This window comes from Equus caballus, chromosome 21 (genome assembly GCF_041296265.1).
Source record: "Equus caballus isolate H_3958 breed thoroughbred chromosome 21, TB-T2T, whole genome shotgun sequence".
Classification (NCBI taxonomy): Eukaryota; Metazoa; Chordata; class Mammalia; order Perissodactyla; family Equidae; genus Equus; species Equus caballus.
Genome location: NC_091704.1, coordinates 46,989,697 through 47,015,587, shown reverse-complemented (window position 1 = coordinate 47,015,587; position 25,891 = coordinate 46,989,697). Strand labels below are relative to the sequence as shown.

The 25,891-nt window shown below is 37.6% G+C and overlaps 1 protein-coding gene and 1 long non-coding RNA gene across 3 annotated transcripts in view; both read right to left on the bottom strand.

Annotated features, from left to right (window-relative positions):
• Positions 1-5,425: 5,425 nt before the first annotated feature.
• Positions 5,426-7,613, bottom strand: LOC138919823 (uncharacterized). 2 transcript variants are annotated; one of them, XR_011430394.1, is made up of 3 exons: positions 6,259-7,612; positions 5,798-5,851; positions 5,426-5,517 (listed from the first exon to the last, which is right to left on the bottom strand). It is a non-coding gene; the product is annotated as an uncharacterized lncRNA (long non-coding RNA). The 2 variants fall into 2 exon arrangements; XR_011430395.1 differs by having other exon boundaries at positions 5,430-5,485; positions 6,259-7,613.
• Positions 7,614-8,055: 442 nt separating this feature from the next.
• GOLPH3 (golgi phosphoprotein 3) overlaps positions 8,056-25,891 on the bottom strand; it is a 54,075-nt gene continuing 36,239 nt past the window's right edge. Inside the window, exons 2-4 of the mRNA XM_001500613.7 lie at positions 21,937-22,068; positions 17,155-17,269; positions 8,056-9,967 (exon numbers count right to left, since the gene is read on the bottom strand). Of these exons, the coding sequence (XP_001500663.3) occupies positions 9,543-9,967; positions 17,155-17,269; positions 21,937-22,068 (672 nt within the window). The 3' untranslated portion in view covers positions 8,056-9,542. The remainder of the gene's footprint in view (positions 9,968-17,154; positions 17,270-21,936; positions 22,069-25,891) is intronic.

The window sequence follows — 25,891 nt, the reverse complement described above, 5'->3', positions numbered from 1 at the left end:
TGAGGGGAGCCCCTGCCAGACAGGTTCCTGCAATGAAAAGGCTCAACTGTTCAGTAGGAGATTAGCTGCTGCAGCTCAGTGGCCCCATAAAGGTCATAGCAAGCACCAATCCACACTCCTCTCGACAACCCCCAAAGCAGCTGAGTATCTCAACAGAGACTAAAACCAGCTAGTATCCAACTTTCCTCTCATCCGAAGGAATGAACTCAATAAGGCTTAAACACACAGAGCTCTAAAGGATCCAACACTGACCAATCTCGGGCAAATGGCAGGCTTAGATAGAACCTCCACATTCCCCACTAAACAAATCAGGTTCAGCAAGAGTTCTCATGAATACAGAACTGGGAAAGCTGGAGGGAGGGTGTTGAAACATAATATGCAAAAAGGCAGATAAAAAAACGTAATTTGGAGGACTACCTTGGGAATCAAAAAATTATGAACACAGTTTTGTATTCTCAATGTACTTAAAGAGAACATGGCTTCTAAGAAGCACAAGATCAAAAAAGAGATAAAATCAAATGAGATTAATATGGATCTGATAGAACTAAGAACTGAAGAGACCACCTTACCAAACCAAAGCCACATGAGAAGCATCAAGTCAAATCAAATTGCAGAAATCCAAGTTGATGACATTGAAGAATGCTTAGAATACAATGAAAAAGGATAAACCAAATTTATAAATCAAATAAAATCCTGATTAAATGTTAGCCAATAGAATCTAGTAGTAGCTTAAAAATAATACCAAGCCTAAGTGATGTTAATTCCAGGAATGCATGAATGACTTGAAATTAAGAAATGGATAAATGTAGTTCATTATATTAGTAGGACAAAAAAAGAAAGAAAAATTATTGTGAAACGTGTCAATAGATACTTTTTTAAAGCCTGCATCATACTCTAGTGGGAAAACTCCAGAATCATTCCCATTAAAGTAAGGAATAGACACAAAAAGGATGTTCACTGTTGTTATTGTTGAATAATAATCTTCTGTAGGTACAAGCCAATACAATTAGACAAAATTTTTAAAAAGTGGTATGAGGTAGAAAGAAACGAAAGTATCATAATTTGCACATTATATAGTTTGGTACATGTAAACAGAAACATAGCAATTTCAAAACTATCAGAGCGCCTCGTGTCTGAGTGGTTAAATCCGCGCACTCCGCTGCAGCGGCCGAGGGTTTTGCCAGTTCGGATCTTGGACGCGGGCACGGCACTGCTCATCAAGCCATGCTGAGGAGGCGTCCCACACAGCACAACTAGAAGGACTCACAACTAAAAATACACAACTATGTACTGCGAAGCTTTGGGAGAAAAAGGAAAAATAAAATCTTTAAAAAAAAAAAGACCTATTAGAATATTCGAATTCAGTACGGTGGCTATAAAAAATTTTTCACCAAAAACAAGAGCTTTCCTATATATAAATAATAACCAGTTAGAACGTATAACGGGAGGAAACACCTACCACAATAGCAACTGAAAATATATTTAACCTTAGCAAGGACAGGCAAGCCTAAAAAAAAAAAAAGCTCTATTAAGGGGCAAAAAAGGTAACTCAAACAAATGGGGGGATACAGCTTGTTCTTGGATAAGATGATTCAATACTAGAAAGATCTCAGTTCTCCCCAAACTAAGGTATAAATGTAATTTAAGTCCAACCATAATCTCAAAACAATTTTTCTAACCTGACAAAATTATTCTGAAGTCTGTCTGGTAGGATAAACGTGTAAAAATAGCCAGAAGAATTTGGGGAAAAAAAATAGTAAGGGGGGGGAGGGGACTAGCCCTATTAAAACATTATCAGAAAACTACTATAATTAAAATAGTGGCTCCACTACCACAGAACTAGACAGGTAAACCACTGGAATAAAGAGCCAAATATATATATATATGTATACGTAATTCTAAGTTCAAAGATTCTAAATTCCAGGAAAATTCAAAGGGAGCATTCTAAATCAGTGGCAGAAAACAGAGATTATTCAATAACTAGTTTTGGAAAAACTGGCTAGGTATTTTTGGGGGAAAAAAAGCTGGATCCCTTGCAACAAAATCCCTGACAACAAAATAAAAATACCGGTCACAGATTTACAGCAAGAAAGGAAAACAAAAAACCATCCAAAAAGCCAAATAAATATATTGTCTTAATCATAAAGTGAATATGAGGCTAAATTCAGAAGCTATAAAGCAACAGGCTCATAATTTAACCAGACTACATTCAAACTAAAAACTACTGGGGGCTATCCCAGTGGATTCAGGCAAGATGGCAGAACAGTGACACAGTTTTTTAATCTCCTCATACCCCATCCATGCCCCACTCCCTGCTGCTAACACCACACACAGCAACTAGCCTAGAATAACCACAGTAAACCACAAACCCCAAAACATACAAATGGGCAGGGACAAACTACGAACACTACCAAGACCGATCTGGTATCAGGATCTGTGCAAGGGAAATAGAAGGAAACAGGGTGCATCTGATAGCTCTAAGACCACCCTCCCCCCATAATCAAATCATCAATAGGAAAGCTCAGAGGACCAAATGGACAACAGCAGATGAAAGCGGAATTGTTTGTTCACCTTCTCATCGCGGGCAAGTGTGTGGGGATCTGTGATGAAGGTGGAGAGGGTGGACACGGCCTCTACACTCTCCAACTCATCGGCCAGTGCCCCACACTTCTTCCAAGTTGGAGAAACTACTAGGAACGGAATCCAAGTTGAGCAGGACAAGAACATGGGGATCAAGAAAAACAAGGTCCAGATAAAGGTGGGTGAAGGGAGCAGAACCAGGAGATCTCAGAAAGCAACCTGCCGTATTACACTCCACCAAACAAAGAGGGAGGTCTAGAGAATAAATAGTTAGTAAAGCTACTCTGCCACACATCTTCCTTCCAAAAGCATAGGAAAAGTAATTTCATGCAAAAGTGGGCAACAGAAGGGGCTGGCCCTGTGGCCGAGTGGTTAAGTTCACGCGCTCCGCTGCAGGCGGCCCAGTGTTTCGTCGGTTTGAATCCTGGGCACGGACATGGCACTGCTCATCAAACCACGCTGAGGCGGCGTCCCACATGCCACAACTAGAAGGATCCACAACTAAGAATATACAACTATGTACCAGGGGGCTTTGGGGAGAAAAAGGAAAAAAAATAAAATCTTTAAAAAAAAAAAAAAAAAAAAAAAGGGCAACAGAAGATAATCTAGGTCAAATCCCAAACAAAGCTATTCTAAGAAAAAGGAGGCTGAGAAGCAAACACAACCCCTACAGACAACAAAAGCACACCAAAAGACGTGCCCAGGAAAGCAACGAACTGTAACTTAGTACCTCAAATAAATTAAAATACATCAAGAAAATGACACAAAATACAAATAAATAATAATAACTGAAATTAGAAAAATTCAGAAATTCGGTAAACTCAAGAAAAAAATTAAAACAATTTCAGAAAAGACTAAACTAGAAAAAAAATCCACAGTAAACAAACACGATAATGTCTTAAGAGACAGAGACAAAAAGGGTGAAATGTTGAAAGATCAATGATAAAGGGAAAAGGACCCAAGCAAAACTAATAAATAAAGAAGATATATAATAGGAAGCCTCAAAGAAGAAAACCCTAAACAATGGAACAGAACAAATAGGAACACTTTAATTTTCCTGAAATTGAGAATAAAAAAGATCTGACACTACATACTGAAAGAACACATCACATACTCGGGAATACTGATCCAGAACAACTAACACCAAAACATACTGTACTAACATAGCGGGGAAAAAAACTGGGGGGAAAAACCCCATGTGCTCCAGAAAAAAAGAATAAGGCATTCACGAGGGAAAGAAATCATATTATAATCACTTTGACAGTAATGCTTTATGCCAAAAAGAACATATTTAAGATACTCAAAAAAAAAAGTGACCCAAGAATTTTATCCAAACTGACTTTTAAATAAAATGCTATAGATAAATACTGTCAACAGCATACAAAAACTTAGGGACTATTATTCTCACAAGCCCTTTCTGAAGAATCTAACAAATGAGCAAAATAACCAAAGTGACTGGATAAACAATGACATAAGGAATAGCGGTGAGCATTAAGTACGTATTTCTACTTGAAGAGTTAAGACTAAAGTAACAGTTAAAAGGGAGAGATTACAGTATATAATAATGATGTTCTTATAACACAGACGCAGCGCAACTACGAAAAGTGGGGACACTGAACTGTACGCTTAAAAATGGTTACAATGGTACATTTTGTTACGTATATTTTACCACAGTAAAAAAGGGAAAAGGAAATTACCTTATTAGTTTACATTTATACTTCTGATTTGAATTTAGAATACAAAGTTTTTTATCTTCTATTTTAAAGCTGAATCTCCACTTTTCCATAATCGAGAATCCTGGTTCTCATCAAGGAAATTGATGATTATGAAAGAATGTTTATTCATAAGTTCACAATAAAAAAACCTAATCAGTCACCTCTGGAGAATGCCAGGGAACCAACTCTATTGATAATTGGTAAATAAAATATACAATTATCCTACCTTTCCTCTACGAACTGTACTAAAAAGTAATGTAGAAAAGATGAAGTTTCTCGTAGAGAAATACTCTAGCTAATAAAGAAGAAATAAAAATTAAAATTTCACCACTCTGCAACCCAGTAAATCACTGGATCTAAGAACTGCACAGCCAGGTTGCCAGCATCACAGAAGGAGAGACACTGTGTGCTTCCTGATGGAAGAGACACTACCACCTATGAAACAGCCTTGCCTGTACCAACAAACCTGAATCTGACGGAGCCTCTAGATCCAATGACCAACTCTTGGGAAGTGCACACATCAGAAAAACACATTAAACTACACCATGTGGGTGCAATCAGCAAAACCAAACTTTGCAGAACTCTACAGGACAAGTGATCCAATTTCATCAACAAATATTTTGCAAGGGGAAAAGCAAGAGAGATGGGGGAGAAGAAACTATAGATTAAGAGAAACTTAAAAAGACGCATCAAATAAAAAATGAAGCAAAAGAGAACAAAAGTATTAGATGTACACTGGGTCTGGAGGGTGATTACCCTTAGTGTTGGGGAGACTATAATTACGAGACGGCCTTCACCAGCTTCTGGACAGCTGGCAAGGTTCCATCTTCACCTGGATGATGACATGTTTGCCTTAAAATAATTCATTAGCCTATATATTTATGTGTTTTCCATTTGTACTTTTGTCATAAAAATTAAGTGTATACATATATATTCATAAATTATATATTTATGTGATTTTTCTGTTATATTTAATCATACTTCCAAAAATTTTTAATGAAGTACATATACATATGCCAAATCTGAGTACCAGGCAGATCTCTAATTTAGTAGGACAATTAAGGTCTCCACAGATACCATGCTCAGCAGTGAACCTGACGCTTTTCCGAATGTTAAAAAAAAAAAAAAACTTACCATATACCAACTCCAAAGACTGAGAAAACCAGTTGCATCACAGACACAAGCAAGTCCTGTGAATATATGGCAAGATATATGGCAAGTCCTGATGAATCAATACATAAAAAGATCAATGCTCATTAGAAAAATGGATAAGGAACATAACAGGTAACTCACAGAAAAAAATACAAATTACTAATAAAGATAATAAGTGATAATCAACCATTCAATAATTAAAATAACTTGATCATTATCTCCTATGAGCTTGGCAAAGACCAGGATTGATGATACCCTTTACAGTATTGGCTAAGGTGTGAGAAACTAGCATTCACGTTATTGGTAGAAATATAAGTTAACATGAATCTCAGGAATCAATTTGACTTTACCTTTTACACTTTCAAGGCAGACTCTTTGAGCAAATTCACTTCTAGTAATTCCTCCTAGAGAAATGAGACAAATATAGACACATGTACAAAATTATACAACACTATCTGTAATAATGAAAAACGAGAATAATCCAAATGCCCATTAGTGAGAGAAGTTATACAATGAAGCCAAAAATTATTAAAAAGAATGATGGGTGCTTATTCTGAAAGCTGTCCACGATACAAGAAGTACAGAAAGTAAATTGCATACCAGTATATAATGCTAGTGGGAATCAGAGTACACCACTGGTCTCTCAGGAGTAAATGCCTATACAATTCTGACACTGGGCTGAGAAAGTTTGGGTATCACTTTAACTATGGTACCATCCACATCCTCTTTGAAGGATAACCTGTAAGGTTAACATTAACACTACTACCTTCTGGAAGTATTAAAGAACATACGACATTTGTGCAGAACTTACAGAGCCAGGAATATCATTCTGGGACCCAAGGGGCTGTGATGGATTGGAAATTACCTCAGGTGTTGGTCATCTTGATCTGGATGAAACAGAGCAATATCATCTGACAATATGTAATAAGTTAATACAAGATGGAGAGACCACATTGTTGGAATCAAACTTCATAAAATACCTCACATAGACTTGTGACTAGCAGTTTCTATGTTCAGGGGGCAAGAGTAGCCATCACTAGCAGTCATGGACCCTTGCCATCATCAGGCTGGATGTCATTACTTAACGGTCCAATATTGCCACTGAACCAGTCAGACAGGAGCCTCTTTCACTTTCCTTCGGGTGATGATCAAATTCAAAGGTTTGTTGTACTTAAAAAGAGTATATCTTACCCATCTGTTCACAAACAATGGGAAAAACTGAATAATGGAATGTGTCAGAGACCACTGGGAAATCATGCTTCAGCAGGCCAGGAGCTTTCTTGGCCATTTGACATCTGACAATGCTTCTTTCTTCTGAGAACATAGAGAATAAAGCTGAGATATCCTTTTATCACTGTATTTTGCACTACCATGAGAAATTCTTGCATGCCTGCTGTTTTTGTCTCTGTTAGAGAAAAGCAACCCAGTCCTAGTGCCCAAAAAGAAAAGGAAAAATTGAGTACAATCACTTCAGCATTAACAGCTCAAACACGAGATAACATAAGATTGGGCAAATCATCCTCTCCAAGCCAGCTCTTCATTAAATGAAGATAGTACTTGGGGTTTGGGAAGGTCAAAACAAGATGTAAAATACTTTACTAGGCACAGAGTGTGTTTTCTTTCTCCCTTCTGTGAGAGCACTGTTCTAGATCAGGTTATTTTAAGGAACACATCAAATTAAACAACATATGAAGAAGTCAAAAAGCAGCAGATTCTTTGCACGACAGATCTTTATGTAGATGTTATTAAAAATCACTGCCTGATTCTTGGATCTGAAGGCTTTTAACCAAAGTGGCAAACACCTGTGGAGATACTGCTCCTACCACACAGAATAACTATTTCCATGGAGGCACACCATTACTGCTTTCAGGAAGACAGGAAGCAGCAGCATTTTATAAGCGAAAGAGTTCTAGATCAACACTCTCCCCCCTGGACTGCCCTACTTTTTCTCTCCTCTGGACATAAAAACACGTACTCAAGTCAGGGCCACACTGGTAGAGCTGATGGGGCACCATGCTCTGTAACAAACACTGACAGAAGTTCAGGCAACGTCCTTCTCCTCCCTTGCTTGAGAATGTAGACGCTGCTGCTGAAGTGAAGAATACCTCAGAAACATCCATTGCCTCACTTCTAAACTCTTTTCAAGGGAAAAACTAAATCTTCACCTGAAAAGAAATTCCAGGATACTAGTATCAGTTGAGTTGTCCAATTTATGGGAAGAAACTATAAATGAATAGTTTCTATACTTAATTACCACCAGTAGTGTCAGCTTTGGAGGTAAAGGTGGTTATTTTAATGGAGAGAAAATCTTTTTACACACATTAAAAGGGGGACTAGCAAACTACTGCCCATGGCCAGCTGCCTGTTCTTGAAAATAAAGTTCTATTGGAACACAGCCTCACCCATTTACTTCTATTGTCTATGACAACCTTCATTCAGCGGAGTTGAGTAGTTGCAACACCATATATGGCTCACAAAGCCTACAACATTTGCTATCTGGCCCTATAACAAAAAGTTTGCCAACCCCTGCACTGAAAGATTACCACGCTATAGACCTTCATTAAAAAAAACTAGGGTAGAATACAAAAAACACAAATGACATGCTTGCTCTGATTCAGGCACTTTCAAGATCATAGTTTATTTATTACTTCAGATAAAAAGATAGTATACATATTAGGGAATCCCTTAAAATTCAACTCTAGAGTTATACACCATCTAGTACTTTTGCATTGAATGTTAACCAAAAAAATCTCTAAACACCTGAAAGCCCCACTATTAACATGAACTATGATAATAAAAAATTTGACATTTAATTTGTTCAATATATAGTATTTACATTATGAAGCCAATGGTGATACGATAAACAGTGATAAGGAAATAGTAAAAATAAACTTTAAAAAGCAAAGATTTATAGTCTTACAATGTGCTAATTATCATAATTGTATAGAAAAATCAAAACATAGCAGAGCTTTCTGTTACAAAATTCTTAATCATCTGAGTTGTAGTCATTACTTGCTAACAATTTACATGCAACATCTGCTAGGACTGACATTTGATTTGAAGTGTGAGTAGATAAATGACACTCAAGAGCAGACATTAATTTACTTGTGGAGAGAAAAAGAAAAAACTGTACTCAAGATTAGTACTGGTCACAAGCCTCTTCCCTACAGAAATGATAAAAATAGTAAGATCCAAAAAAAATCCAAAAAAGGAGATGCACAGGCAAAAAGTGCCATGAATGGCACAGCTCAAAAAAATCTTGGGACCAATCAGACACATCTTTTCTCTCTCCTTCAATGATGAGAGGTCTGTTCTGCCATCAAATAATAATGACTGAAGCAACTGAGGGGCACCAGGTGTACAACTAATTAAATCTTGCAAAATACTAAGATGGAGGCAGGGGTGGCCAGAAGAAGGGGCAATTTATATATAATTCAAACTATATACAGCATAACTGGAATGCAGCCCATCCCAAACTGGCTTCGTGAAACAGTTGGACCTTTATGATTTAATAGTTAAAATTATAACAAGTGTAATAATACAATAGATTTACATGGGAAGCAAAATCCAAGGGGCATTTTATATTATTTACTGTGTTGTTTCAATTTAAAAATAATTTTGCTAAGTATACATCTCAACTGAGGTCTATGTATAAAATGTCCTAATAGATACAGATATTTACCTTTGGTGAGTTAAAGGCCTTTTTGTGACTTCTGTCTGAATTGTAGGCAGAATGCTAGATGTACATGCACATGTGGGAAAAACTCAACCTGAGGTAATCCAAAAGATGTGCATGTGAGCAGACTGGAGGTACTTTGAAAGTCAAAGCATACCAGAAACCCAAAACGGGTAACAGTGAGAATGGCAAGAAGGAATGGAATGCCAATGTGGCAGTAAAACTTTTTTTAAAACAGAAAGAGGAAGGCCTCTCGTACCAGCAGAATCCTGCATACATACAAAAAAGAAAAAGCCACCCACCGTTTTAGAAAATAAAAGCCAATTATAGTGTGGAAAGTACAAATTGCAGAAAACCAGAAGTCAATAGAAGAAAAACTACTGGTTTACATGAGAGAGAACACTTCATTCTGAGCAGAGTTACTTGGTGAACGCTGCCACCACCGCCCACAGAACCTCATTGGTGTTGGCCTTCAGACATTCCACTTCAGGATCCAAGTCGAGGAGCTGCCGCACTCTCTTGGTGGCTAAATCATACTGCTCGTCCAGAAGGGGAGCAAAAGCATTCTCCAGAACATCCGAGGCGTGGGCTAGGTAAATGAGGGCCAGCAAGCGCTTGTCCATGCGGTGAGGGTCATTTACCCATTTGTCAAGAACAGCTTCCTGTACCTTCTTGATGAGACGCTGCTTAATGTTGTTGTTGGTGAGGGGATGTGTTGTCATGTCAAAAAGTAGGAAGTTCTGTTTCTCTGTTGTCAATACACCCTTTTCCACCAGGTTTTTAGCTAATCGTTCCCGCACATTTCTTAATTGATAATGCAATTTTAATGGATTCCATGTCTCACCTAAACAAAAGATTTCAGAAGTTAGAAATGAAAGTATCATCTGCTAACTTAATAAAATTTTGTACTTTTATTAAAATGAACAGTAAAATTTGATTTTCTTTCCTCCAGAGAAATAGAAGAAAATCCAACTATGTTTTCTTGCCAACTAAACCATGAACCGCTTGAGGGACAGGCCCCTGGGTTCTAAACACCTGGCCCGTTTTCAGGCACAACAGTTACTCGAAAGACCAAATGAGCCAAATATTAAATTATGTTTGGCCTCTCTCCACAGTTGTTGTCAAAAAGCAGCCAATAGCAAAATAACATGTTTCTTTTTGTTAAACACCAATCTGCAACAAATAGACAAAAGAAAGTTTCTCTTGAGAGAAACCTAAGTGAGCCCTACTACTGCCCAAGCTTACTACCTGAAGGCATACTCTAGGCAGCAGAGCAGGAAGGAAGACCCCAAGCAGAGCACAGGAGTCACAGTGGTTTAAGAAGGCAGAGATCAGAGTTCTGGGAGGCATGAGCAACTGGAATATGCAAGGCACAATACTAGAGAAGAGAGAGCTATGCAGAATAAGAAATCTGCAATGGTGTTCCCTTGAGTCTGGCTGAAAACAAGGCTGCTTGTGTTAAGGTGAGAAACTCCACAAGGCTGGGCAAAGGAAAACGACCAGAAAGTTGTCAGCTGAACAATTTCAAGAGTTCACATAGAACTGGGAAAAACTTGAGTGCCAATAGCCTGAAAGGAAAGGCCTCACTGAAAACCCAAAACATTCAGAAGGGACTCCAGAAGGATCACACCTTAGTAGCAGGGCTAAACTAGCCCATGAGTAAAGGCTACTCTAGACCTGACCTAACAAAGCGTAAAAATAAGCTGATCCAGGTGCCAGCCCAGTGGCGTAGTGGTTAAGTTCGTTAGCTCCACTTCGGCAGCCCAGGGTTCCTAGATTTGGATCCCGGGCATGGACCTACACACCGCTCTTCAAACCATGCTGCAGCAGTGCCCCATATACAAAAAGCAGAGGAAGATTGGCACAGATGTTAGCTCAAGGACAATCTTCCTCACAAAAAAAAAAAAAAAACGGAAAACAATAAAAAGAATGAATGATCTGGAACTGCCGTTGTGCATTTTGCAATTCATTCTATAAAACTAGGGACTTCAAAAAAGTTGTCAAATACTGAAGGGTTGGTACCATGAATTATTAGTATGTTGAAGTCACCTCCTGCATTCAAATAAAAAGGCCTGGCAAACCTGCTTCCACAAAAGAAAAACTATCATTGCATTCAATTTCCTTTGTAACTTCAAAACGGAAAAGAGCTGAAATGTGTTTGGGACCCTACTAAATTTAAAAACCTAATAATATGAAAAAAAACATAATACAATAATAAATGAAATTCTACTTATTTCCATTTCAGATGTTAAACAAACCACACCTACATTTAAAGTTAAGAAATAATTAACAGTTACTTGATGAAGCTTATGGCCTGACAAGTTATAACAAGCAGCTCTGGAGCCAGACTGGTCGGATGTGGGTCTCAACTTGGTCATCTCCTAGCTGGGCAACCTTGGGCAAGGTTCTTTAACCTCTCTACTCCTGTTTCCTCATCTATAAAATGAGGATAACAACTGTATCGAGTGTGTAGCGCTATTATGAGGGTTAAATGAGTCAAAGACATATCAAGTCCTCAGAACTGAGCCTGGTAGGTGGTAAGCTCTCGATAAATTTAAGCTATTATTATTTATCCACATACAGAATCAGCACTTTAGCCAAAAGAATTTACCATATTTGTAACGATGTGAAAAATCACATTAGGTACTGAGAATACAAACATAAGTAAGACATATTTCTAACACAGTAGGAACTTAAAATCAAGTGAAGGAAACAGATTCATAATACAACTAACCATACTGGCTAAAATAAGATGTACATAAGGCCATAAAAACAATATGAACAAAGTGCCCAGAGGAATAAGAAATTACTCGGGTTTGATGTTAAGGGATATTTCTAGGAAAGTTACAGGGGAAAGAACTTTCAAGCTAAATCCTGAAATCCAGCATAAGTCATCCTATGAAAGGAAGAGGAGCCTGCATTCCATGCAGAAAAAACAACAAAATAGATAGGCAATGATTACATGCAGAATTTTAATTGTTGTACCAACCCACTGTCTTCCCAATAAATAAAATGCCTGCCTGCCGCACCCTTCACCAGACAGTTTGGGTTTTGTTTTGTTTTGTAATGTCATTGGCACATGGTAGGCAGCCTAACACAGTAGGCTAGAATTGGCTAGGTTGTGTTTTCTGACATTCTTAATTGACTTTTGGAAATTTAAATTAATAAACATAAAATAATCAGTAGTCAAATTTACATAAAAGCCTATAAAAAACTGCAGTTCAAGTCTAAGATTAATTAACTATGCTTATAATAATTTGTCAATTATCAAAGAAACACTATTCCCTGGCAACTCACTATTCTATGCCTCAGAGAATATCTTGGGCATCTGTGCCCAAACAATATGGGTAGGAAGAAAAAAAAAAATCAAGTATTCTGAGAAACTCATAGTTAAATTTTTCTTTGAAGACCTAAAAAAACCAAAAATCCCTCTAATGCTGCTACAATTTTTTTCTTCCTCATGGGAAATAAATGAGATTATCAGTTTATGACTTACTGTCTATTTTACTGAAGTCATACTCAGGTTTATCCACACGTTATCCACAAGTAAATCTTACACATTGCAACTAATGGAACGAGCTAATGCTTACGAAGCTCCTGTGAGAAATTCCCCAAGTGCAAAATATGCTGCCTTACAGTTTAGTGTTGCTTCTAAAAACAGGAAGAGCCAGGACAGACCCACCTTCAAATAAGGTGTTCCATTTATGACTGGACCTTCTCATGGGCAATCACTTCTGCCTCAGAGGAAGTAATAAAAAAGGACTGAGACATCATCTTCTTTTGTAGCATTCCCCTAGAAAAGGGCAAACCTTGTGTGCTCAACTCCAACAAAAATGTTATTCAGATCTCTTCAAATATTTGAAAACAATGAAGAAATCTCATAAGCAGAAGGCTGAAACAGTATGGGTTACAGGCAAATATTGTTTAATACTATTTTTGGCACCCAAAAAAAGGTGCAATGAAATAACTCTGTGCAAGTGTCTTGGCACCCTGAGATTTCTGCCTTTTAAAAAAGAACCAAATTAAGCTAAATCCAAAAAATAAAGTGATCCCCGAGATTAGCATACTTAAGACACCATTATAAATTGGGATGAGAGGAGGGTGGTTGGATGAGTAAAGAGAAGATACAATAAAGGTTTAACTTCTACTAGCTACTAAAAATTTAGCTGCTTCAATTTAAGCAGAATATTGAATATGTTTTAAATACTTTATAATAAATGCCTGATGAATGAACAGTGCTCAAAATTCTAGATTTTTAAAAAGATGTTACTGTGATCCATATTGTTACTGATCAGTCCCTAAATTATTCATTGTCTATGTGAAAAGACTATAAGTTAAGGATGAGAATTTAAAATGCATAGAATTTATTTATAGTTCACCTTTTTGTAAAGGAAATTGTGAGAAGTATACACAGAGAGGAAAAGTTCTTCAAAGATCACTTATATCCGTTGCCCAACAATTACTTCAGTGTAAATGACATACTGACAGGCACCTAAATAATTTCACTACAAAAATCTTCTATCTTCCTCGACATCAAGCTACAAAACTAAAAGCAGCTTTGTTCATAAATGTGGCACTCTAGTGACACCTTGTGACCAAAGTGATCAACTACATGTCTTAAGATTGCAGAAAGCCAGTCTTTAAACATTTTGAAGTCTTTGTCTCTAATATATGTATATTTATTAAATTGTTGACTAATGAGATACATAAATAATGTCCACAATTTATCGGTAGTTTTAGGATGTATATACATACAGTGTAAGTAGCAATAAAATGAACCTCTAGGTATCCCTCCACCCCAGATAAAAGAGACCTTCATCAGTACTTTTGAGTGCCGCCCGAGTGCCTTCTCCTCGGAGGCAATCACCAGACTGACTTCTGTTAATCATTCTCTTCTCTTTACATATAATCTTACCGCCTATGCACATACCTCTCAACAATATGGCATAGCACACAGTTTTGAAAACCAAGTAGCAAGCGCAGACTTAGCCGTGTAAGGACAGGTCTTTTACTACTCCCTCTAATGGCTCTGAACAGGAACACTTCCTTCTTTTTGTCTCATTGTTACCCTTCAAAGGCCTAATCCAAGTTCCCCTTCCTCCTCCAACTACCAAAGCTCTCAAGGATTTCTCTTTTCTCTGAGCACTGCACTTTCAGACAACCAGGTTGTTAAACTCTTATCTGTTATCAAACTATGAGAAACATACAACTGTTCCCCCCAATGGATTTTAAGATTCTTTTAGTCTGGAAGCACGTTTTTTTCCTAAGTTTCATAGCACTTATGTCAGTATTGCTGCAATAACTGGTATTTGATACCATTCATTACCTTGAAGCAACTGAAATTTTTAAAAATTTAAAAATCAACAAGCTGGCTACAGAACTGAGCACTTAAAAATGGCTAAAGTGGTTAAGTGTTGTGATGTGTACCTTTTACCACAATAAAAAGAATGCTGTTTTAAAAAAAATCACCAAGCTGCTATCAGCACGTTAACTACGTAGGAAGTAGTTGTTTTCTTAATTTAAAAGAAATGTGCTTTGTCCTCCTTCTCTCACTCTGAATTCCTTTGTATGCTGAAATTACGATTCATTTCTAATATATGTCCAAAACATGCAACTAAAGTGCTATAAGGCGATATTCTGGCCTAAACTTACAGGATATTGTTTTTAAAAAAAAAAAAAAAAAAGTATTAGCCTCACAGTAACCCAAATTCCTAATTCAAATGGACACTGACAAAACCTTCACTGTACATACAAAACTGAGACTCCTGCCATCTTTTTACTCCTCAATCAGGTGAGAACAATACACAAGGAGCCCAAGTTGATAACCAAGTTCAGGCAGTATTTATATTGATTACTGGATAAGTTACTTTCACAAAATGTTATGTACCAGATAAATTTAAGAAGTATACAGCCTCCTGGGGCTGGCCCCGTGGCCGAGTGGTTAAGTTCGCGCGCTCCGCTGCAGGCGGCCCAGTGTTTCGTTGGTTCGAATCCTGGGCGCGGACATGGCACTGCTCATCAGACCACGCTGAGGCAGCGTCCCACATGCCACAACTACAAGGACCCACAACGAAGAATACACAACTATGTACCGGAGGGCTTTGGGGAGAAAAAGAAAAAAATAAAATCTTAAAAAAAAAGAAGTATACAGCCTCCTTAAATGTTGAGATTCAACCTCTGCATGCCACACTAACTGAATTCATACTAATGAACTCAATTTAAGGTATATAAACTGTCCAAGGAAATCTGATGGGAATTGGTTATTAAACCAAAGCCCAAAGTGCTGTTAGCACATGTAATGTAAGATAGAGAGATCACTGATGGATGGAGCATCTGAAAACATCTCCATATGCTAAGTGGCACAATAACATCAATGTTAAGGCAAAACTCACTATATTCCATAAAAAGAACTTGAGCACTGGGACTTGTCTGCCGAAAAATTAAGTACAACTTTGAGAAACTCTCCTTTTGGCCAGTGAAGAAACCAATTACAAATTCTAATTTGCAATCACAGAAGTGGTAATGAGCCACCAATGGCAGCACAACATAGAGCATGACCCAAAGAGTGCCCAGGCCAGCGATCTCCTTAGAATGTGCAAAAGGATCCATTGGGGTACTCTATTTTTATCTAAAAAAATTGTATCTACTAATATTTAACACATGGAGTTAATGTTAACACCCTGAGTCTCTGTCAAATGGCTGCCATGTCGCCAACAGGCATAAGTGGAAAGCTAACCCAGAGGGGACTGAGAATGTGATGGACACAGTGACGTACTGTACTGGTATGTGCTGTGTAAATGGATTTGTGGATTATATTATCTAGTTTTAACCAAATAAATCCTCATCAAACAAGCAAAGTAATTTTAAAAGATTCCTGCAAAAGAAATTATAATTGAAGACAACATCAATATCACAAACACGAAGGGGGAAAAGGGTAGAGTTAAAGCTGCTCTTAATGAAGTAACAAAAAACCGTATCAGCAGATCTAAAAAGGATGGTCAAAATAAAAATTTCAAAATCATCAAGAGGACTGTGTGAATAAGTTTATGTTCTCTACCAATAAGAAGGAAGAGTGAAGGCTGCCCTAAGTGCAGAGTGCCCATTATTACTCCATTAGCTAAGAATAGGGTATGTGTATTCAATTTTTAAATAAACAAACATGCAAAACTCAAAATCTTTTACTGACAGAAGAACAACTATCTTAGAAACATTCATGTTAATTACCAATCTCTGACAAGGTCCAAATGTTTTTAAAACAGTTCCTCTAAACAGGAGTATGCTTGAACATGAAACGAAATAACAATACATGTATGCAGAAGTTCTGTTTTACATAACAGTAGAGAGGAGAGCAACATAACTTGGGTCCTATACTCAAGCAGCCCACTACCTACAAGATTAGACAAATACACAAACAACTTTAATATAAATGTAATAGTCATTAGTGCCATCACCCAAACATTTCAGGTTCTCCCCTACAGCTGCACTTTCCTGTCTCCTTCAAGTTAGGGGAGGCCATACAGTTTGCTCTGACCAATGAAACCTAACTGTGTGTCATTTCTGAGTAGAAACTTAAGTGATGTGCTGTGCTCTTCTTCCCTTTACAACAGTGACTGACAATGCTTGAGATGGTGGCGGATCCACTCAGGGTTGCCAGAGTGAGAATGAAGTCGCCTGTGATGGACTTAGCATGAGTGAGAAACAAAATGGTATTTTAGAGCACTGACGTTTGGGGGCTGTTTGTTACCACAGCTTAACCTAGCCTATCCAGAATAAGGTAGCGTAAGGTCATTTAGATAAAGAACGGCAGGAGCTCTAAGGAAGAATATTACATCTCATTCAACAGTCTGTTAAAGGGGATGAAATTTTAAAAACCACTACTTTCCCCGTTCAGTGACTGATAACTTTCAAGTCTGTCTAAATAACTAAACAAGCTTTTGGCTATTTTGCCCACGTTTCTTTCAAAAGCATTTTAAACTTTTACAAAAAACTCTCAGACATAATTCAGCTTTTAGTTTATGCAAAGAAACTTACCACTAAGTAATTCAATCCAGTTCTGGACAGTCTCTGGAGGCTGAGTCTCCTTAACATGCTTCAGAGCTTCGTCAAGAAGAACATCCCCTGTTGGAGCATCTGACTTACAGATCACCTAAAACGGAAGCAATAAGACAGACATGATCCCGATTCCTTTCCTCTGACTTGATCTCTTCAAACAAAAAACTTAATTATGCAAATAATTCATTATGTTTAAAGTCCCAAGAGTTCATACAGTGTCAAAGTTCAGATTTTAAATTGATTCTCTATTAAGGAAATCCAATATTCAAACTCACCAGATTAGCTACAATCATGAATGAAAATAAAGTTACTACGCAATAATCAGTAAAGGAAAATGCTAAAACAGTTTATACTCACTGTAATTCACTTCATTGTTGAACCCGGGGCTATTTGATCCAGAAATTCATTTTTTAAACCTTTATTAGCTCCAGAAAGAGCCTCGGTTATATATAAGAATTCTGTATATGATAAAGGTGGCGTTTTTACATCAATGGAGAAACGAATTTTTCAGTAAATGTTATTTAAAACAATTGGCTATCAAATTAGAAGTAAAAAGTAAGATTTGGCTCCTCAGAGCTTATACCACAATAAAAGATAAAGATTTAAATATGAAATATAATTTTGGGGATGAGAAAGGTTTTTTCAAAATTGTAACAGAAACCTTGAAGAAAATAGCAACAGGTTTGATTACATAAAATTTTTAAATACTATCAAATTCTTTTTTAACTACATTGGGATATAGAATTTATCTTAAGAGGGGACAAATCCAGACACGGGGGATGAACAGAGGAAAATACTATACTGCTTTAGCCAAGTATTATATTCCTATAGCCTTCATTAATGTTCTTGGATAAGCAACAAATTCTTAATTGAAATTCTATAAAATCAAATTTGAATCTGTTATATTACTTTATGTCTGTTACATTATTTTATGTTAGCTATTAAAAGGCCATGAAATTTAACAATATTATTTTTTAAATGCAACAGTCCTCTCTTAAATTTGCCCTCAACAATGTGCCCTTTACCCTTTTTGTTCAATCTTCTGAAAGATTAAAAAATACATACAATATCTATTTGAGAAAGCATGACCTAACAGAAATGTAAGTGGAACCACAAATGCAAGCCACAAATCTTTTAAAATTTTTAGTAGTTATATCAAAAAAGAAAAAGAAACCTGTGAAATTAATTTTAATATATTTGATTTAACCCACTATAGTCAAAATACTAACATGTAAAAAATATTTTCAAATTAAGATATTTTACCTTCTTTTTCCATAGCAAGTCTTCAAAAATCCAGTGTGTGTTTTTATTTACACCATCTCAATTTGCGCTAGCCAAATTTTAAGCATCTGGCTCATAGACACATGCAGCTAGTGGCTATGGTATTAGTGCAAATATAGAACATTTTTATCATCACAGAAGGTTCTACTGGACAGTGTCATTCTAGTCTATGCTTTTAGTTGGGGGTCAGAGAGAATAAGAAAAAAGAAAGGAGAACTTTGGGAGAAAAAGTTGTAAGTCTACAAACTGGTCATGCCACCACTTCTTACTTCCCACTTACTCCTTAAAGCCACTGTAATCTGTCCTCAAACCCACCTCACGCCCACTCCTTTGAGACAGGTCTCATACCAGGCTCACAATAACTTGGGTATAGCTGGATCTTTCTTCTTATCAAATTCTGTCCCCTAATCTCTCTCAGAGGGACAATTTTTCTCCATCACCTCTGCAGTTATTGTAATCTGACTAATCTGGTTATCTTTCACTTAGATTAACAAATTTCCATGAACTAGTTTTAGCCCCTTTCAATCCATTCTCCTCACTGATCTTTCCAAAAAGCCAATCGTATCATGACATCCCACTGCTTCTGCTTAAAATTCTTCAATTACTTCAATGAGTAAGTTCTCAACTCCTTAACAAAATTCACTAATGTGTGGCCTATTAGTAAATATTCTCTGCCCACATATATAATTTCTAGTTAGTGTTTTTTTTCTTGGAGGGGGGAGCCTCATTCTCAAATATGAACAGATAATCAAGGATGTTAAGACATGTGAAGGAAAGCCTTTAACATCAGAAAAGACCAAAAGAAAATCTCAAAACTTTTCCCTTCCACAAGGGTAGAAGAAAATACTAGATCCAGAAAACAGGAGGTTGTTTTCTGGAAAAAAGTGACACAAAGTCCCAGGAGAACCAAAGCACAACCAGTCTAGACTGGAGCACAAGGCAAATTTTAATGCAGTCATCAATGTATTTGAACATCTGAAAATTAATAATGCTAATTTTTCTCTGATGGAACATGTAAGAAAAAGGATGGGTACGTAGAAAACTTTAAAAAGAAGAATTATTAACTCTAGAAAAAACTATACAACAAAGAAAAATATCATAGGATATAACTTAACTCTGCAGACAATAACATTAAGATAATCGTAATAATATAAAAAATCATTACTGTTTTGCCAAAAATTATGAAAGAATCTATTAGGAAGATGAGGGGACAGGAGTAGAAATATGGAGGTAAACTCCAAAAGAAACAGCTAAGAGAACTGTAGCAAGTTGACTGGTGGCCATCAAAAGGTGTCCGTGTCCTAACCCCAAGAACTTAATCCCCAAATCTTATTTGCAAAAATTAAGTCTCTGAAGATGAAATTAAGTTAAATTAGATCTGGAGATGAGATCATCCTGGATTATCCAGATGGGCCCTAAATATAAAGAAAGTGTCTAAGAGGCACACAACATAGAGACACACAGAAGAGAAGCCAATGTGAAGACAGAGCAGAGGGAGATCCGGCCAGAAGCCAAGGAAAGCCTGGAGCTACCAGAAACTAGGAGAGGAAAGGAAGAGCACACTGCGGCTCCAAACAGTGAAAGAACAGACGTCTGTTGTAGCAAGCCACCAAGCGTGTGGCAATTTGTCAGGGCAGCCTTAGGAAACTAACACAAGAACTGAGACTAAGTGCCTCCCAGGAGCAGGACTAAGGAGTGAGGAAGGTGCTTAGTGATGGTTCTTTTGTGTTATAAGCCTTTTACTACCACCTGATTTTCTAAGTATTATATATATATATATATATTATCTAAATAAAAGCAATAACTATTTTTAAGTGAGTAAATTAAATCATACTGGAGTATCTTTCCAAGAGACATACTGACTACCTCGCTAAGATCACACAAACAAGCAGATGAAATAACAAGCCCATGTAAGCAGGGCGCATAAGTCTCTTGGTCACCACTGTATTCCCAGAGTCGAGCACAGTAAACAGCAGATTTAAGTGGTAAATAAATATATGATGAATGAATAAATGAACAAAAGAGCAAATAATTTGTTGATAACCAACACAAAACTGGTCCCACAAAAAGAACCAGTATCAAAATCTTTTCAATTCAGGTCAGGGCTCCATAACATTAATGCAAAATTACTTATAATTGCTATAGTTAATTAGTAGCAACCTATGTATTTCATTGATAATTATAATGGCAGATTCTTAAGGTTTTTTTCCTCCATAAATCAACAGTTACACAGTAAAATGAAATAAAAATTACATTCTGATTTATGATATAGTTAACAGTAATTTAAAAACTAATCTCATGTCAGTTCATTTGACTTTAAATGACTAGACTAGATTTAATTTAAAACTCCCATGAAGAATATTTTCTGTTACACTATGTTTACTTTGCATATAATTTTCAAGAATACATTCTTGGCTTTCTTTGCCTCAGGATTATTATTCTCTATAACATAGCAATCCAAAAAAGTAGAGTTCTGACCAAAAGCTTTTTGGATTTCTTTGGGACACTGTATTGAGGAAAAAACAGTTTTGAAACACAACGCCCCCAAGAAACAGTAACAGACTAGAAGAGAAACAATTTTAAAATTTGAGATTGTGGTTGAAGTTAAAATTCTATAAACTAGCCAATACAGTTACGCACTGCATACCACCATGATGGTGGTCCCGTAAGCTCCATACCACATGGCCTAGGCGTAGTTGGAGTAGTAGAGTAGTAAACTACACTATCCAGGTTTGTGTAAGCATGCTCTGTGATGTTCGTACAATGACAAAATAGTCTAATGACGCATTTCTCAGAACATATACCCGTGGCTAAGCGATGCATGACTGTAATACCTCTGTTCACAGACCACAGTGGAGAAGGCAAAGATCTGAAAAGTATTCATATTCTGCTAAAAAGATCAACCGCCTATGGAGAGTTAATTTACACAATGAGTTTTAAAAGAAAGTTATGTCAAGTCTTTCCAAATTATGGCTTTCAGAAGCAGGAAGTGAAGTTTGGAGTCTTCTCGCATACGTAAGATGCAAAGGCCAGCAATCCTGACAACAAATAACATTATTCATTATGTACAAAGAATGAAGAAACCAAGAACGCAAGAAAGACATGGAAATACAATTCAATAAAGACAACTTTAAAATCAACTTCTTTTTTAATTTTTGAAAGCTATCAATAGAAACACTTCATTTTTAGGCAGCACAAACTCTTTAAAAAGAGTATGTTATTTAGGGGCTGGCCCCGTGGCCGAGTGGTTAAGTTCGCGCGCTCCACTGCAGGCGGCCAAGTGTTTCGTTGGTTCGAATCCTGGGCGCGGACATGGCACTGCTCATCAGACCACGCTGAGGCAGCGTCCCACATGCCACAACTACAAGGACCCACAACGAAGAATACACAACTATGTACCGGGGGGCTTTGGGGAGAAAAAGGAAAAAACAAAATCTTTAAAAAAAAAAAAAAGGGTATGTTATTTAGCACGCCTCTTACCTTTCTTGTCAATAGACTTTTACGCCTCATTCCACAAGCCTCTAGTTGTAACCTTCCTCTCAACGCTAATTCAATTAACATACAGCCACGTAATCCAGATGATATACAGTCATTCCAAAATGATGTGTAACCCTATTAAAAGAAGAAAATAAAATAACTAATTCACTTCAAATACAGAGTCAAAAATAGAAATATTTTAGCCAAAGTTATTTTTGGTGCTTCTTATCTTTCATGTCTTTCCACAATTATAAGTAAAATACTGAAAAAATTAAATTACTATACATTACTAAGCTAGGATTTTCAGGGGCTTATTGTCTTTTCACTACTTATCATTACATGCAGATAAACAACTTTGAAAGTCAAATGTTTAAAACTATAATTATCTTTCATTTTTCAGTAAGTTATGTATTTATTAGGCTCTTTCAGACTATAAGAACCAGGACTTACCCACTCAGTTAACCACAGATTATAGTGGTTTATTTTTAGTATATGTGAGCAAGTTAAGAAGCTCAGGAAAACCAACCACACCTCATGTGGCGTCATAGAGAATTAGAAGATCCTTCATTCAATGCTGCTTAGGATACAAACACAAGGTTTACTTTGGAAGGATATATTAAAAAACTGATGCATGGGCCCATGCTGAAAGTTCTGAACAAGCAGTGAAGCAATCAGATGGAACCCCACAAAGAGAAATTCAAGAGCATCATCCAAGGTGGAAGAACAGCCAGACAGAATGAGACTGATCGACATCTAGGGATGTGGGGACACTCAAGTCAACCAGGCTTCACCAGGTGAAGTCAGGGCACTCTTTCAGAGCAAATAACTGGAATTGCCCAAATTATGAAGCCATAAACTTTGCCAGCAGGGTTGTAAGCTATCAATTTGAAGTACCCAACTCTGACGAGAAAGCAGAAGCTATAGCTGGCTCTAGTTAAGATTCAGGGGCTGGCCCCGTGGCAGAGTGGTTATGTTCACACGCTCCGCTTTGGTGGCCCAGGGTTTCAGCGGTTTGGATCCTGGGCACGGACATGGAACCGCTCATTAGGCCACGTTGAGGCAGCGTCCCACATGCCACAACTAGAAGGACCCATAACTAAAATATACAACTATGGACTGGGGGGATTTGGGGAGAGAAAAATATATTGGCAACAGTTGTTAGCTTAGGTGCCAATCTAAAAAAAATAAAAAAGATTCAAAACAGGGTAACATACAATCTTGGCACGAGTCCTGGAGAGCAGGCCAACTGATTCTCTGAAGAGTGGACAGCCTTAGGATTAGGGAAGCCTACACCCTTTGTTCTGGCACCTTCTCACGGTCAGTCTTGGTACTTTGCTCAGTCACAGTAGTCAGCCTTAATTCCAGAAGACAACTGACCATCAGGATCCACGGGACTTCATTAGTGACACAGGGACTTAAATTAGCAAAAGGAGGCTACGACTCCTAAGGATGAAGGCTTTGGGAAAATGAGAATTTAGATTAAGTGAGCCAAAAGGGAATAAACAAAAATATCAGTTTAAAGAGGCCGATTTAAATGTGAGGCAGGGGAAACAGACACTGACTGTATTTAAGGGACTCTTTTTAAATTTAATAGGTGTTAGGGGTCTGATCAAATTAAGATTGCCAAAGATTTAGCAGAGCATTTACTAAGACCAATAATTTACAGAAGTCAGGTAAAATCCCTGACAGTTAAAGCCCCAGGAAGCCGGGGAAGGGACTCCACGTGAAATCAAAGTCACAGATGTCTGGTCTTGACTGGCCTGGACATACAGATGGAGTTCCTAGATGAGCCTCTACAAACTGTAAACAACAGAGTACACCTCATGAAGCAGTAATGGATGTGGACAGGACCATGCACTGTCTCTGCAGCCTGGAAAATCCAGGTGAACAGTATGTAAAAGCTTACATGTGCTAGCAGAGGACGAAATATGTCTCAACCTCAACTGCTCCCAGGGTAATGGTATACCCAGAGATGTCAGCAAAACGGAGCCTTTAATAAGACTTCAAAGATTTACATTTACCAGATGGGTTTTGGGCATTACCACTAAAAGACACATGCTTAACCAGAATTGAATTCATGTGAAAAGTAGACAAATGGGCATGGATAGTTCTGTACCAAAGATTCTGGGACTCACTAGCAATATTTCAAAGATAAATGAAGCAATCAAAGTCATACCAAGCAATAGTCTGGCATGTTGATGACCACCTGCTAAACTCCACATGAGAAAAATACGATCAGGAATTAACCAAGTCGGGGGCGGGGGTGCGGGGGGTGGTACTAAAAAGAGCAGAGTTAAGTGAAAATTTTTTAATGGTGTAACTGGCTCAGATGGCAATGACATCCTTGAGAATTAAGTACATTAGAGGAAAAGCAGCAGACTGGGAGAGAAACAAGCGAATTTGGTCAGGACCCAGGCCAGCAAGACTCTGCAGTAGATCCATGCCACAACACTTGTGTGACAGACCCCCGGCGGGCAGAACTACTAAGAGTCAGAAGCTGGAGCACCAGCTTTGGCCTTGCTAAGCGCTAAGGAGCTCTTTAAACCTTTTAATCGCTAGTGTTAACCTTAAAACTACATTTCATCAATTCTAAAACATACATTTTAAAAACGTAGTATCTCTGTATGAGATGACAGATGTTAACTAAACCTAGTGCAGTAATCATTTCACAATATATGTAAACCATACCATCATGCTATACACCTTAAACTTACATGGTGATGGATGTAAATTTTTTCTCAATAAAACGGGAAAATCTGAAACTGGGATGCATTTTAAAACAGACGATACCCTTAGGCTAAAAGAAATATGGTACTACAGCTATTGAGCTGACCTAAACTCACGGAAAAGAGACATATGGCATAGGCCTCACAGATGCACAGCAGTGCAGTGATGAACTAGGGTTCAACTTGTCAGTTACTGGGATTACTTAAAATCTGGTACAAGACTGGGTGACTGAATATCCAGATCTAGGCATGCCACCAATCCAAGTGACCTCTCAGAAGAACAGATTTTACAAGGAAAGGTCAATAACGACCATACTGCCCCAGAGGATTTTGTCCTCAAACTGCTAGTAATAATTACAACCTGTAGTCTAGACAGATGGTTGGATTTTTAGGGCATGAGAGTGTCTGTAAAAATGTTATATCCCATCTGTCAAGCAGAGCAAGGCAGCCACATTAAAAATGATAGTAAAAATAGGTGAGAAAGACCTGGCAATATCAAGCAGTTTATGACTTGGTTCAAAACACACAAGCAGCTGCATCTCAACCATATTGTGAGAAGGTAAAGAAGTAGCAATGATGATTATTATAGCCAATTATGACTATGTATTCAATGACACTACAAAGCTCCTGCACTTAGAAGCCAACAATCATTTCAGACCCTCAAAGAGGTTTGAGATTCTACCATCAGTAATGGAGGAAATATCTTCATGCCCTGTTCGTCCACAGATAGGGTACTAGTGCTCAAAATTCAGGGTCACACTAAGGGAGAACCACTGGCCAGTCAACTTGCTGATGAGGAAGCAGTAGCTGTACTAGAAATAACATAAGCCATAGGACCCTGAGGATGTCCCCTACTCATTGCAGAAGAAACAAATGGGTCTTAATGGAGGTTAGAAGACCACAAGAAAACTATTTCGGGGCCCTACAAGTTCAAAATTGTGATCAGAAATCAGATCGAATGTTCTAAAATATAAGTATGGGAGGGGCCGGCCCAGTGGCGCAGCAGTTAAGTTTGCATGTTCCGTTCTCGGCGGCCCGGGATTCACAGGTTCGGATCCCGGATGCAGACATGGCACCACTTGGCAAAAGCCATGCTGTGGTTGGCGTCCCACATATAAAGCAGAGGAAGATGGGCATGGATGTTAGCTCAGGGCCAGTCTTCCTCAGCAAAAAGATGAGGATTGGCAGTAGTTAGCTCAGGGCGAATCTTCCTCAAAAAAAAAAAAAGGAAT